The 15,588-nt window shown below is 37.7% G+C and overlaps 1 protein-coding gene across 6 annotated transcripts in view; it reads right to left on the bottom strand.

Annotated features, from left to right (window-relative positions):
• Positions 1–4,469: 4,469 nt before the first annotated feature.
• cep162 (centrosomal protein 162) overlaps positions 4,470–15,588 on the bottom strand; it is a 181,800-nt gene continuing 170,681 nt past the window's right edge. For all 6 annotated transcript variants that reach the window (XM_069887444.1, XM_069887448.1, XM_069887446.1 and 3 more), the window contains 2 exons: positions 7,773–7,907; positions 4,470–4,709 (listed from right to left, as the gene is read on the bottom strand). In XM_069887444.1, the coding sequence (XP_069743545.1) occupies positions 4,491–4,709; positions 7,773–7,907 (354 nt within the window). In that variant the 3' untranslated portion in view covers positions 4,470–4,490. The remainder of the gene's footprint in view (positions 4,710–7,772; positions 7,908–15,588) is intronic.

Genomic DNA, 15,588 nt, shown 5'->3' with positions numbered 1-15,588 from the left:
TCTTAGTGTTTTGGCTAGAATGACTGCCCAGTCGTAGGTTAAGGGCTCCATTTCCAGCAGCCTCTGTCGGATGTAACTGGAGTCAATCCCGTTGACTAAAGCATCCAGCTTCAAGGCATTGCGGTGTTGTTGCACATTGACGGCCCTGATATCACATTTGTTTGCCAGCGAGTCGAGGGCCAGTGTATAGGCAGCATCACTTTCCCCGGGTTTCTGCCGTCTAGTCAGCAACTGGTGTTGATCAAGCTCCACATTCTGTGGCGCTGCATAGTAATCAGTCAGATATTCCCAGGTTATAGCCAGAGTGGTAGCTCCTTGCATTATGGTGAAAGGGACCTCACCCAACAGAGAGTTCAGGTGGCCCCACTGTATCGCCTCATCAACTATGTTGTTTCGAGCCATGTAGTAATCAAAACAAGCAATCCAGTGGTTGAAAATTTCTCTGCCCTCGGGGCAGACTGGTTGATTATCAGCCACTCTGGCTTGAGGGCTGCATCCATTTCTGCTAATAAAATTGAAATGCCAGTTGATGAAGTAGACAAAGACGATGTGGTCAAATAATAATCATGGCTTTTATTAGCAGAAACTCATGGTACAATAATGAAAGACAATAGGTGCATATACAGTTATACACAAGGGGAGTGTCCTTAACAAGCAGAGATTATGCACAGCCAATTTTAGTACAGCAAGGTTCACCAGAGGGGAGACAGGCAGCTTGGCAGACATTCACCACAGGCATAAAGAGCTTATCCAAGATCCTTGTTTACTTGATCATCATCAATGTCAATCGATTCTTGATGTTCTAACACCTGAAATTTATCTTGCAGCTTCTCTTGACTCAATTTCACCTTTTGTACAGAATGGCTTTGAATTGCATCTTGTTTACTATTAGCAAATTCCAATCTTCATCTTCACCAGTAAAAAATAATTTAAAAAATTGTGATTGATTTTCTCCAGAAAAAAAACTAAATATGGCTGGATATCGAAAAGAAATATCTCTCCTTCCAAAGGACAGATTTTGCAGGGTTAAATTCTTTTCTTCTTTTAACAACAGACATCCTCAAATATGCATAAAAATAATTTGTTTCCAATTATTAAAGGGCCATCTTGTTTTCTGTCATTTTGGACCATCAATCTTAATATCATTTCTTTATCTTGATAACATTAACATCTAATCATGAGTGTGGCACTTGTCCCAGAAATGGTTTATTTCTATTAGCTCTGCGGTCTATCCAATTCTAATCCATATGGAACAAATTTCAGGGCCCATAATTTCCAGAATCCATTTTTGAAAGAATTGGATTGGATTAGGACCTACAAAATCTCAACAATCTCAAAATTATTTCTGCAGCTATGATTCTCTAATACATCAATTTTCTGTAAAAGTACTCTTTGCTTCCCAAGCCATAAAAGCTTCCATTTTATTAACTGTATCTTTACATTGTTCTTCAATTTTCTGGACTTTAACCTTATCCATAGTTTTAGCATATTTTGCCATTTCTAATTTAATGAAATCCATTTCACTTTTAAGGTATTGGCATCTGATTTTAGACATGAATTGTACATCCATGTTTAATCATTCTATTCATTTGACCCATAAGTAAACAGAACTGAAGGATCTGCACTTTGAAGGTTAATGAGAATATTCACTTTGTTCCCTCCATACCTTGAATAAACTGGGGCTCTTCTCCAAGATATAATCCTACTCCCTCCAGTTCTTCATACATTTCTTCTTCTTCCCTTGATCATGGAATTGTTCTTGATTGGTTCCAAACCATTTACTTAGTCCTGGTGCGAATAGAAACTCTAGCAGACCCGGGCTTGGCTGGCTAAGTAGCTCCTTGTGCGCATAAGCATTTGTTCTTGTGACATTTGCAATTCAACAATCTTCTGAACTCCAGCGCTATCTTTGCCAGCTCTCTGGAGAAGTGGGGCTAGAGTTGCATTGAGTTTTGCTGTCGCAGAGCGAGTTGATCTCAGAGGAACAGGAGTAAATTCTGAAGGCTCCAATGTTAAGGTAGGCCCCATTTCTTCAATCATACTACCCTCTTTTATAGTGATTTTCTTTGCAGTTTGAGTCTTTGATTTCTTTGTAGCATTTGTAGTTCAGTTCAGAACAAGTCTCAATATTGTAATTTTTTAAAAAGTTTTAAAAAAAATTTGGGTTATAATTAATTCTGCTGGGAGAGACGTATTTCCATGTTTCCAACATGTCCCATCATGCCACACCCCCGGCAAAAAGAAATTTCACTGTATTGAATTTTGAATAATTTAAAAATTTACGAAATTCTGTATTTGCCCTTGGGAACTTATTAAGGATGGAAGCAAATATTTGCAAAATGTATAAATGTTCTTTTAAGTTTGGAACCAGGTACCCATTCCATCAATATCAAGAATAGAATAACTAATGAATGTAATCTGACACTAACAGATGTGTGACTGACAGAAGATATAATTCAACATAATTAAATGGATTACAGACAGTCCCCGGGTTATGAATGAGATTTGTTCCTCAGTCTGTCTTTAAGTTGAATTTGTAGCTAAGTCAGAACAGGTACATATGGTTCTTATTTAGTGTTAGACAGTCATGTAGGCATGGTTACAAGGGCACATATGATAAAAATACAAGCCAAATACAAAGTTACACACTCAACACAGTGTTAACGGCAAAATGATCTGACTTTAGTAGACGGCGTTTTCCTTCCTCGAGGTGACAAACTACTGAAGCTGTGAGTAGTCTGTTCATAAGTACGAGTTGTCCGTAAGTTGAACGTTCTTAACCCAGGGACAGTGTACACTATATCTGGGACAACTGACAACTTCCAACATGAGATTCAACAACATTGATCCTTTTATGAACCAAGACTGAATGTAAGTTTTCAAAACATAAATACAGTGGTGACATCAACATGGTCTTCTGCTAGATTATTTAACAGCATTAATTAATGAGGCAGAAATCATTACAATAATAATGTAAATGTAGCATCTTCACTACCATCATAAATTGTTTTACAATTTCTTCTTTCTTTGGCTTGGCTTCGCGGACGAAGATTTATGGAGGGGTAACGTCCACGTCAGCTGCAGGCTCGTTTGTGGCTGACAAGTCCGATGCAGGACAGGCAGACACGGTTGCAGCAGTTGCAAGGGAAAATTGGTTGGTTGGGGTTGCTAAAAAACAGGAGAAAAAAAAAATCTGGCATTTTAATGACCCAGCAAAGTCTAGTCCCATTGATTTTAGGCAAGTTACAGATGATTACAATCTGAGTTTCAGTTTACAGGCTTCATTGGACATAACTATATAAATTTCTCCAAATAATTTTCTATATTTTTTCAGTGTTTGGAAGAAAATAACTATATAACCCAAGTAATAACAACTTTATATAATCTACTTATTTGCACATTTATACACACCAAATACCTGCCTGCTTTTTGGTCATACCTTGACAAAGGGCTCAGTCCTAAAATATTGGTACCCTTTACTTCCTGTTGATGTTGCATGACCTGCTGACTTTCTCCAGCACTTTTGTGCATTGAACAAAAGACTTGATAGCATGTGTTCCCAATGGAAAAATGCAATAGGAAAAGCAAAGACCGATACAGATTTAAATTAAAGGTAATGCAAAAGTAGTATTGAGCTTTACAAGACTGAACCAGATTTGGATTTATTTATTTGCTCTTTGATTTATTTTTACAATATGAAAATATACCTTCAATTTGTTTTACATTACCAAAGGAAAAAAAAACATTTCAATGGAACAACTTGATTTAGAAAGATACTTTACAAAAATTCTTAAAGAACATACAAAAAACAATTATGTACAGTTGTTAATTAGACAAATGGATATTTAATAACCTGATCCCTACTTAAGTTCACCTTATAGTTGTTGGATGCTGCCTGTTGGGAAAATGTAATTTGCATCACTAAGGTTTCAACTTCATTGTTTAGTATACCATACATGTAATTTTCCATGGGATACTAACATATGAATGATTAACATGTCTGACAAAAATATTCCAGTATTTTCACAGAAATATAAAATCTGTTCAAAATAAATGGATGATAATGGCAACAATACTTAAGATAAATATGTTGGTGCCCAAACCTGCTTCCCCTGAGGTATCTTATTTTCTGATAGCTGCACTCTGACAATTAAGTTGGTACTACATTTATTTATTGTACAGTGAGTGAAATTCAATAACAAAACCATTTGCTACCCAGTGATATACCATTTAAGAGTTTAGATTGGAAGAATTTGAGAATCATTTGTACTTCACTAGATTCCCTTAAATAGGTTGAGCCGACTGCCTCAAAACAAGGTTTAATAGTCAAATCAGTAGAAGGCTATCCAAACTACTTGTGACCTTTGAAAATACATGCACAAAGATTTTATAAACCAGCATAAAGGTGGCATGGTCTCACAAGTTGCACATCCATATACACACTCCAGCAAGAGATTCTACAACATAAGTGTGAATCAATTTTTTTTATATTATAGTTGTCCAGTAAATGTTGATATATTTTTTTTTGTGGAACTAGGAGCTGGAATAACAACGCCTTGTCTCTGCAGCTCACGGAGAACATCCAGTATGGAGTCCAGTTCCATCCTGAAATTTTCCAGTTCATGATTTTTCAACTGTGCCAACTTCTTCCACTTCTCTACCTCTTGAATTTGTTCCGCATCAGCAGAGTGCCGAGCTTTCTGAATCAACTATTGACAAATCAAAGAATAAAGAGTTAAATGAAACCCGACATCTTCAACAATTGCTCTTTATAATTGACCAGGAATTTTTAAAAAATAAAACAAAATGCATTTGCAGTAATTGCATGTTTTATGATGCTTCGTTACTGTTGCCATACCAATGTAAACACAAATTATTGAGAAGTTAAGGAACTTGCACTCTACTGGTGTTAAAATAGCCAGAAATGCAATACCTTTTTCGAGGTGTTACTGGGTTATTAAATGGTGTATCCAGCTACGATTTCAGATTTATTGTCAGAGTACATACATGACATCACATACAACTGAGATTCCTTTTTCCTGTGGGTGTGGCAGAATTACCACCAATTGGCAGTGCAAAAATTAACTATACACAGAGTGAACATGTAAACAATCAAAAGAACTGTAAACAGATAACGAATGCAAACAAACAGACTGTTCAATACATGGAGAGCAAAGAAAATTGATAAAGTGCACAAGTAAAAGACTTTAAATGAGTCCCTGATTGAGTTTGTTGCTGAAGAGTCTGATGGTAGAGGTTAGCAGCTGTTCCTGAACCTGGTGGCGTGGGTCTTATGGCACCTATAGCTCTTTCCTGATGACAGCAGCAAGAACAGAGAGTGTGCTGGGTGGTAAGGGTCTTTGATGGTTGCTGCTCTCCGAAGGCAGCGTTCCCTGTAGATGTACTCAAATGTGGGACTGTTTAGCCTTTAATGTCCTGGGCTATGTCCACTACCTTTTGGAGGGCTTTACGCACAGGGGTCTTGGTGTTCCCATACCAGATAGTCAGTACATTTTCCACCACACATCTGTAGAAATTTGTCAGGGTTTCTCAAGACGATACCAAACCTTCACAATCTCCTGAGGAAGCAGAGGCGCTGTCATGCTTTTCTTCATTATCCCATTGGTCTGTTGGGTCCTCAGAACCTAAATGTGCTCACCCTCTCTATCTCTGATCCCGTAATGATTACTAGATTGTATACCTCTGTCTTTCCTTTTCTGAAGTCAACAATCAGCTCTTTAGTTTTGCTGACATTGAGTGCAAGGTTGATGCTGGTGCAACATTCAGCCAAGGTTTCAATCTCCATCCTGTCTGCAGACTCATCCCCATTCTTTATACAACCCACTACCATCACATCATTGGCGAATTTGTAGATGGTGTTATTGACATTCCGAGCTAAACAGTCATAGGTGTAAAGTGAGTAGAGCAGGGGCTAAGAACACAGCCCTGTGGTGCTCTCCGGTATTATTGGAGATTGTGGAGGAGAATTTCTTACCAATCTTCACTGATTGTGGTCTGGAGGTGAGGAAATCCAGATCCAATTACATAGTTGGGTGTTAACTCTTAAGATTTGGAGTTTGCTGATCAGTTTTCAGGGGTTGATGGTGTTAAATGCCAAACAGTTGTCTATAAAGAGCATCCTGATGTATGCATCTTTGTTGTCCAGATGTTCCAGGGCTCTGTGTAGGGCCAATGAGATGGGATCCATCGTAGATCTGTTGCCATGATAAATGAATTGGAATGGATCCATGTCACCGCTCAGACAGGAGCTGATACCAGCTTAATAATCTTTCCAGCCCTATGACAAAAATGTTCTGTGCATTTTTATTCCCTCAGATAATCAATTCAAAATTTCAAGCTATTTTAAATGGCTAAAAAGCAACCTTTAAAATATTTGAGCGTTTACCTTAATTTTGTAAAAATTCCTCCCATTAATGTTTTTCTTTGTAAAAGTTTTAAAAAAATAGTTTGAGAACCATGAGGGCTCTTCAAGATGACAGACAGCTTAGCCTTTTTTTTTGGTGACATCACTACTGATATATTCAGAAACTGATGTTAAGGAAAGTAGAAATTCACTCCAGAAGTGGATTATCTGTGTGATCCCTTTGTACACAAAACCCAGACAAATGTGCCTAACTCTGGATACAAGTGAATGCGCGAATACAAATTGTTCCACTGGACTTGATTTGCAGCCCTGTAGTTATCAAAGATTCATGGGTTTTAGTGACATTTTGACAAATATTCCAAAGTTGGCCACAATGATTTTTAAAGGTGACATAAAATTGGAGGTTTAAAAGGAAAATACATTAGATAATTATACAAGAATCTTTTTTGAAATTGATGACATTTGCTTGTCTGAGGTAGATGGCAATGTTTTTTTCCCCCACTCTGATGGATAGATGACTCCAGTCAGCAAAATCAACTTAAAGGTCTAAGGAAGCAAAGAACCTTAGATTAGGATGGCAGATTTCCTTCTCGGAGGGACATCAATGAATCTAATGTCCTGTACAACAAATAACTAGTTTTATGGGTTATCATATTTTATTTAATTGAACTGAATTTGTCCATTGGCCAAAGTGGAAAATCAACTCTGGTTCAATGGTCCAGATCTTAAGCTAGTATTCTAGCAACTATTCTTCTATACTCTACACTCTTATAGCAGGTTGCAAGATTGTGGTTGTAGCAAGGAGATACAGGGAACAGACCAGAGATAGTGTTCTGTCAATTTTAGTTCAAATAATTAGCATTAATCTTTTATCAGATGGATGAGAGACTTAATTATTATTTCCTTAAAATTAACCAAACAATGATCAACATTATTCAAATATAAACTATTAGATAGTACTGAAAAATATAGAGGCTTGGATAGGGCACCAAGGTAGGCTAATATGAATGTGACCAAGCGGTAGAAAACCAGTTATTATGAGATTACATTCATAAAATTGATTTTAACAATTAATCTGCCTTCAAATTGAAAAATGTATATATAATGCAAATAATCAATTTACATCATGGGGCACAAGATTTATTCAGAACTTTAATTTTTGTTACATTTAATTGCTTTTCTGGTCTTCTTGGACCACTTACTATACAGTACCTGTTGGAATTCTTGGACCACTTACTATACAGTACCTGTTGAAATTCTTGGACCACTGACTATACAGTACCTGTTGGAATTCTTGGACCACTGACTATACAGTACCTGTTGGAATTCTTGGACCACTGACTATACAGTACCTGTTGGAATTCTTGGACCACTTACTATACAGTACCTGTTGGAATTCTTGCTCTCTTTGAGCATACTTGAACTCCATCTTCTGAATTTTCCTTTCCAGTGCCACAAAATGTCTCATCTCTGGACTGTGATTCTCCTTGGCTTCCCTGAGTTCTTCCAAGAGCTTGGCCATCTAAGGGTTACAAAGAAATGCATATTATAAAATGAAAAAAAAACATGGGATTCTGAAAAAAGCTGGCCATTAAAACTTATCAAAGTATTCATAAAATACATTGTTCCTGTCATACCAAGATCTTCTGTGATGTCTGAGGACTACCATATTTTGTATTCAGGTCTCTTTCTGAAAAGACCAGGAATCGTCTTAGAAAATCACCAGGAGATCCAGAAGCCAATTAATCAAAGATTCAAAGTGTTTTGAGATTGTAATCTTCAATGCCTTAAGGAGAGGATAGCCACCTCTTCAGGTATCTGACAATCGTGTTGGTTGTTTGAAAGAGTACGAAGATGCATGAACTGTGAAAACCATCCAACTTCCAAAGGATCACCTTGCTGACTGCCAACATTGAGGGAAGATATCAATGTCAAGAGATAGTCAACAAGCTCTGGAAGGAGTATTTTGAAGAACTCATGAACTATGATATTGAACTGTTCGTTCCACAGCATACCAATTAGTCCATTTTTGTTTGAATGACAAGGCAGTGAAGGTAATTTTTTCAATTGAGAAAAAGTTTCTGAGATAAATTTGCAACCTCATTTTCCTAATTAGGGAAGACCTCAGATGCAATAATTAGCACAATCTTCAAAAAAGGAGACAAACACAACTGTAGTAATTAGTAGAGATTCTGTAACTGAGAAATTTATCAACTAAGACTTCCTGAACTCCTGCTAAGTGGCCAATGAATTCCTCCCCTTATTACAACATGGTTTCTATCTACTAGTTCCTCAGAAATTCATCTCCTTCCATCTCTATTTCAAGACGTAGTTTTAAGAGCCCAGAGGACCCCAAAACCCAGCAGCAATTGATATTCTGTGATGGTTACTTAAACAAAAGTTGCATTTAATTAACTTTAAACATGAAAACAGAATCACACTTTAACTTATCACTATTGACTTAACTAACTTAACCCCTTTCTAATTCTAAGCGCACATGCATTTAATATGTAACTTCAGAAAAGTTCTTTGATTCACAGTCCAATCTCACTTCTCATTCCTCCAAGTACAATGGTTGCAGGCAATTCTTATACTGTGCACAGAATTTAACATTTATAAAGTTCACCATGCTATGGTGCTTGAAAAGTAAATGGTTACCATTCAGGAAGGTTCTTGTCAGTTTTTTGAGATTTGTTGTTCGCTGGACACCCACAGCTGATTCCTTTTTAATCAGTCACTTCAGTGTCTTGCCGAAGAAACTTGCCCCCGCAGGGTTCTCCAGATGATAGCCTCTTTCTTTCAGGTCACCAAAGAGTTCTTTTTTATTTTTCTTATTTCAAGTGAAACAGTAGACATCCAGTCTTCACCTCTTGCATGAACCACAAGGGCTTTGACCAGGCTGAACTAAGCACTCACAACCCATCTTCCAAATGGGGTTTTCCACAAGATTGCCAGCTTATCCTGTTCCAGTCCCAGCTGCTGCAGCTCTCTCAATCTCTCTCTCTCAAGGCTCTTTCAGGTGGCCAGAATACCTCGATATAAAGCCACATAATCTACCCCTATGTGGCTCTTGGGGTACCCATCTGAAAGAGCAGGAGGCACCTCTGAGGTGCACTTTATAACCCTCCTCTGGGAGGGATAATTGCTAGAGCACTGAGGTCCCGCTAGGCACCTGAACACAGCCCAAGAGGCTGGCTGATGACAATCAGCTGGTGACCCAACTCCCCATGCCTGACAGTCCCCTCCCCGCTGTCCCTGACCCCTGGCGTGGGACATCGGGGCAGGGGCGGCTGGTGTGGGACACCCCTGCACCAACGTCCCGCACCAGCTGCCCCGACATCCCGCACCGGCTGCCCCAACATCCTGAAGAGACAGGAGCCGGAGTGTGTTTGGAGGTGCCTCTCCCGCAGCTGTCCCTTTCAAGTGGACAGTGCAGCGGTTTCAAGGCTGCCACCTGAATGACCATTCCACAGGTCTGCATCCGCTTCTGCAGGCGCATTCTTGGCAGAGAATGCACCTGAAAGCAGCTTCAGAGAGAAAGCCCGTTTGACTCTCTCTGCTTGCAAAATCACATGATCCTCTTAGAACAGCAAGTTCCACTCCAGTATGCAGATCCAACAAGTTCTTTCTTCTGCTGCCTTTTTGTAAACAACAATCCATTAGTGAAGTCTCTTGGGCACTCTTCAAAAGCTTTTGTAAAGGCTCTTGACCCCAACATGTCTAGCATGATCAGAACTCCAGTATTTTAAATAAGATTTGTTTTAAAGTGTTTGTATGTGATCTACACTAAAAAAAACCTGCCCAATTTATCTCCCAAACACATGTCTATATACAATACAAACACAACATAATCTGTCACAGTAGATATTATGATTCTATCTAAAGGAATACTCTGAGGATTGGGGACAACCAAGGGTGGATTTGCACTCAAATCCTTTTTTAAAATATTTTTCATCACAATATTGTAGTTAAAACACTCCACCCCACCAGAGTTGACACAAAAGGATGAAATAAAAACTATTCCAGAACTAAGGTCATTTTAACTTTGGTCACTGAGTTGCAGTATACAAAGTGGATAATGGGGCCCATGTTTCAAGACACCCAGCCATATGAAGGGTTCCAGCCACTTGAGTGTCATGGAATACTCTCACTTTCCTGAATAATGTCAATACTCAAGAATCTTGGTATCAAACAACATTGCTGTTCACTTGATAAGCATTCCATTGATAAATATTCACTCACTCCACCAACAATATGAAGTAGGAAGAATCTGTACAATATACTAAATACAATCCAACAATCTATCTTTGTCTAATCACATTGGCTGACTTCCAGGCCAAACATTTTGGCAGTTTCCACAGAACAGGACGTCATGCGCTGGAGCCAAAATGTTTGGCCTGGAAGTCAGCCTGAAGAAAACAGGTCCTCCATCAGCCAGCTCCCCACCATGACTACCAGCCCGTCCCACATCTCCATCGGGCACACAGAACTCAAAACGGTCAACCAATTTACTTACCTCAGCTGCACCATTTCATCTGATGCAAGGATCGACAAATAGATAGACAAAAGACTCGCCAAGGCAAATAGCGCCTTTGGAAGACTACACAAAAGAGTCTGGAAAATCAACCACCTGAAGAAACACACAAAGATCACCGTGTACAGAGCCGTTGTCATACCCATGCTCCTGTTCAGCTCCGAATCATGGGTCCTCTACAGGCATCACCTACGGCTCCTAGAACGCTGTCTCTGCTCCATTCTTAACACTCATTGGAATGACTTCATCACCAACATCGAAGTACTTGAGCTGACAGAGTCCGCAAGCATCGAATCCCCATGCTGCTGAAGACCCAACTGCGCTGGGTGGGTCACATCTCCAGAATGGTGGACCATCACCTTCCCAAGATCGTGTTATATGGCGAGCTCTCCACTGGCCACCGAGACAGAGGTGCACCAAAGAAGAGGTACAAGGACTGCTTAAAGAAATCGCTTGGTGCCTGCCACATAGACCACCACCAGTGGGCTGATATCGCCTCCAACCGTGCATCTTGGCGCCTCACAGTTCGGCGAGCAGCAGCCTCCTTTGAAGAAGACCGCAGAGCCCACCTCACTGACAAAAGACAAAGGAGGAAAAACCCAACACCCAACCCCAACCAACCAATTTTCCCTTGCAACCACTGCAATCGTGCCTGCCTGTCCCGCATCGGACTTGTCAGTCACCAACGAGCCCGCAGCAGTCGTGGACATACCCCTCCATAAATCTTCGTCCGCGAAGCCAAGCCAAAGAAGAAAAAAAGAAAGAAAAATCACATTGATTGTGGCTGGTCATGGCCAGAATTAACATGTACCTAAGTAAAGATCTGGATCCATTGCAATACATCTACCACCACAATCGCTCCGCAGCAAATGCAATATCACTGGCTCTCCACTCAACTCTCGATCATCTAAAGATCAGCAATGCATACATCTGACTACTCTTCATCAACTACAGCTCCGCAATCAACGCCATTATTCCCTTGGTGGTCTTGGTCAACAAGTTCCAAACCCTGGGCCTCTGCAACTGGATTCTTGACTTCCTCATTGTAAGACCAAGTCAGTATGAATCAGAAACAATGTCTCCTCCTTATTGACAATCAACACAGGCACAAATCAAAGATGAGTGTTTAGCCTACTGGTCTACTCTTTTAACACCCATAATTATGTGGCTGGACACAATTTAAATGCCGTCTACAAATGAGCTGATGACACCAGAAGCGTACAGGAGGAAGTCAGCTAGTTTATTTTTTGAATATTTGATTTAAAATCAACACATATGACAATTATAACAATTGGTAAAATCATAAATCACAATGTTACAGAACTTACAAATACATGCTGATTTATATATAAAAAAGAAAAAAATCCCTTATAAACCCCAACTAATCCCTATCCCCCAACCCTTATTAACCCTACTAAAAAAACTAATACCTAAAATATATAATAATGTGGTGGCACACATAACGAGTGGCGAACGGCCCCGCTTGTATCGCCACACTGGCGAGGCGGACATGAGAAGATGGCGCCATCGGGGGACTGCAGTGCCTCGTAGCATAGGCCAAAGTGCGCGTCTCAGGCGAGCGTGATGACTTCACTGCCAATGCAGCCGCTCTTAAGGGGAGCACGCAAAGTTTGAATAAACAATTCGTTTGAAAGCCCCATCGTGTTAGTGGTGTGTTTCATTTTGTGTAGCAGCCACTACAATTACATAATTATATATTGAATTGGATTGCTTCAGAAGATGCTCAAAGACCACCCCCCCCCAACCCACAAAAAACATTTTTTTCTAAAAAAACCATTACTCATTTTAAGGGGAGACTTCACCAATATGGAGGACTTGAAGGAACCATTGTTTGAGCATACGGGCTCCAAATCTGTAAAAATACTGAATATTTGCCCCTCAAATTGTATGTAATTTTTTTTTTTCTAATGAAGTGTAGCTTGGAATCTCTGTATACCATCTTCCAAATGATAATGAAATATCTGATTTCCAAGTAACAGCAATATATTTCCTTGCTATTATCAAAACTAATTAAAAAAATTTCAATTGAAAATCTGATAAAGATAATTTAGGAGTTTTATTCTCAAAATTTCTCATCAGCAATAATTCAGGATTTAATGGAAAACAAAACCCGTAACTCGTAAAAACTTTCTAATGGAAATCTAAAAAAGGTTTAACCTTTAAACAAGACCACGTAGAATCGACAAAAGTTCCAAAAGCTTCTCCATATCTAAGACTTTGATCTGATATATTCGATTTCGATCTATTCAATTTCTGAGGTGTAATATACAATGGATATAAAAAATTAAAATGAAGTAATCTGTAGCTTACGTTAATTGTATTGAACATAACTTATTTACATAAATCTTTCCCAACCTGCTAATCTATTGATATATTTAAATCTTGTTTCCATCTTTGTTTTGAATTAAACAAACCTATTTTAGGTGCTTTTTCTTGTAACATCATATATGCTATTGAAATAATTTTTTTTTAGCCATTCTGTCAACAATTAACTGTTCTAAATCTGTAGGATCTTTTAAAATCTCATCTGATCCTAATTTCTCTCTTAGATAAGCTCTTAATTGAAAATGACAAAAGTGTATTACGAGGAATATCATATTTAATTTTTAATTGATCAAATGACATCAACCTATCATTGTCATAATTTCCTAATTTAGAAATTCTTTTATTATCCCAAATATTCAAAAAAGGATTCTTTTGAAAAAAAATTAAGTGGGTTAATGAAATTTTTAACAATAAGATTTCCACCAATTTCTAATTTAATTTTATTCCAAATATAAGTAAATGCTTCAATACTGGAGCATCCCTATCAGTAATCATTAACCTTGGTTTCCATTTGCAAATAAATTTTTCAGATATAGTTTCTCCGATCTTATTTAATTTGATTTCCACCCATGATGGCTTAATTTTCCTAAATAAAGAAACAAGAAATTTTGATTCTGCTGCTTTATAATAATTCTTAAAATGAGGAAGCTGCAATCCTCTTAATTCATATTTCTATGTTAATTTTTCTAATGATTTTCTTGCCATTTTCCCTTTTTAAAGAAATTTCCAAACTTGTTTATTTAAATCCTGAAAAAGCTTTTGAGGTATAGAGATGGGTAAAGTCTGTAATAAATAATGAATTCTTGAAAAAATATTCATTTTAATACAATTGATGCTTCCAATTAAAGGTATAGGTAAACTTATCCTTTATAAATAATGGAATATAATTTAAGTTCTATAAAATTTTCAAATTATTATCTGTATATATTCCTAAATATTTACCCTTATCAGTCTATTAAAATTTAAAATTTTTTGACATTGTTAGTAATTCACCCTGTACCAATTCCATTACCTCACTTTTATCCCAGTTTATTTTATATCCTGAAACTCTTCTATATTCTATCAACTGCTTATAAAGTCTAGGTAATGATAATTGTGATTGAGTTAAATATACTAACACATCATCTGCAAATAAATTAATCTTATATTCAGTTTTATTTAACACAAACCCTTTCAACTGTTGATTATACAAATCTTTTGTGCAAGAGGTTCTATAGCCAAAGCAAACAAAGCTGGAAATAAAGGTCATCCCTGTCTGCTCGATCTAGTCAAATTAAATGATTGAGATACCTGTTCATTATTTATTTCCTTAGGCTTAGGATTTTTATAAAGACCTTTAATCCAATTTACAAAATTCAGTCCAAAACCAAACTTACTCAAAACTTTAAATAAGAAATCCCATTCTAACCTATCAAAAGCTACTGCTATACTTCTGTCCTTTTCCTTTTGTGCTAAATGAATTATACTTAGTAACCTTACTATATTTTCAGAAGTTTGTCTATTTTTAACAAAACCTGTTTGATCCGTATTTATTAATTTATGAAGATAATCATTAATTTTATTGTTATGAGCGCAGAGGACCCCAAAACCTAGCAGCAATAGATATTCACCAGGACAAATGGTTACTTAAACAAAAGTTGCTTTTAATTATGTTTAAACATGAAAACAGGATCAAACTTTATCTTATTATTGTTAACTTAACTAATCTAACTTAACACCCTTCTAATTCTAAGCACATGTGTATGTTATGTGTGTGTAAGTTTTAGAAAAGTTAATTGATTCACAATCCAATCTCACTACTCATTCCTCCAAGTTTACTGGTTGCAGGTCATTCTTATACTGTGCACAGAATTTAACATTTATGAATTTCACCAGGCTTTGGTGCTTGAAAGGTAAATGTTTACCACTCAGGAAGGTTCTTGTTGGTTTTCAGAGAGAGATTTGTTGTTAGCTGGACACCCACAACTGATTCTTTATAACCAGCCACTTCAGTGTTTTGCTGAAGAAACTTGCCTTATAAAGGTTTTCCAGATGTATCCTCTTTGTTTCAGGTCACCACAGAGTTCCTTTTTGTTTCTCTTATTTCAAGTGAATCATAAGGCAGCCAGTCCTGTCCTCTTGTATGAACCACAAGGGGTTTGACCAGGCTGAACTATGCACTCACAACCAATTTTCCAAATGAGGTTTTTCCACAAGCTTAGCAGTTTGTCCTGTACTAGTTCCAGCTACTACTGCTGACTGTAAAACTGCAGAACTGAATTCCCCCCTCTCTCTCTCTTTGATAGAAAGCCTGTTTGACTCTCTCTGCTTGAAAAACCGCATT

This window comes from Narcine bancroftii, chromosome 6 (genome assembly GCF_036971445.1).
Source record: "Narcine bancroftii isolate sNarBan1 chromosome 6, sNarBan1.hap1, whole genome shotgun sequence".
Taxonomy (NCBI): Eukaryota; Metazoa; Chordata; class Chondrichthyes; order Torpediniformes; family Narcinidae; genus Narcine; species Narcine bancroftii.
The sequence above is the reverse complement of the archived record's forward strand: the minus strand, read 5'-3'. Positions and strand labels throughout refer to the sequence as shown.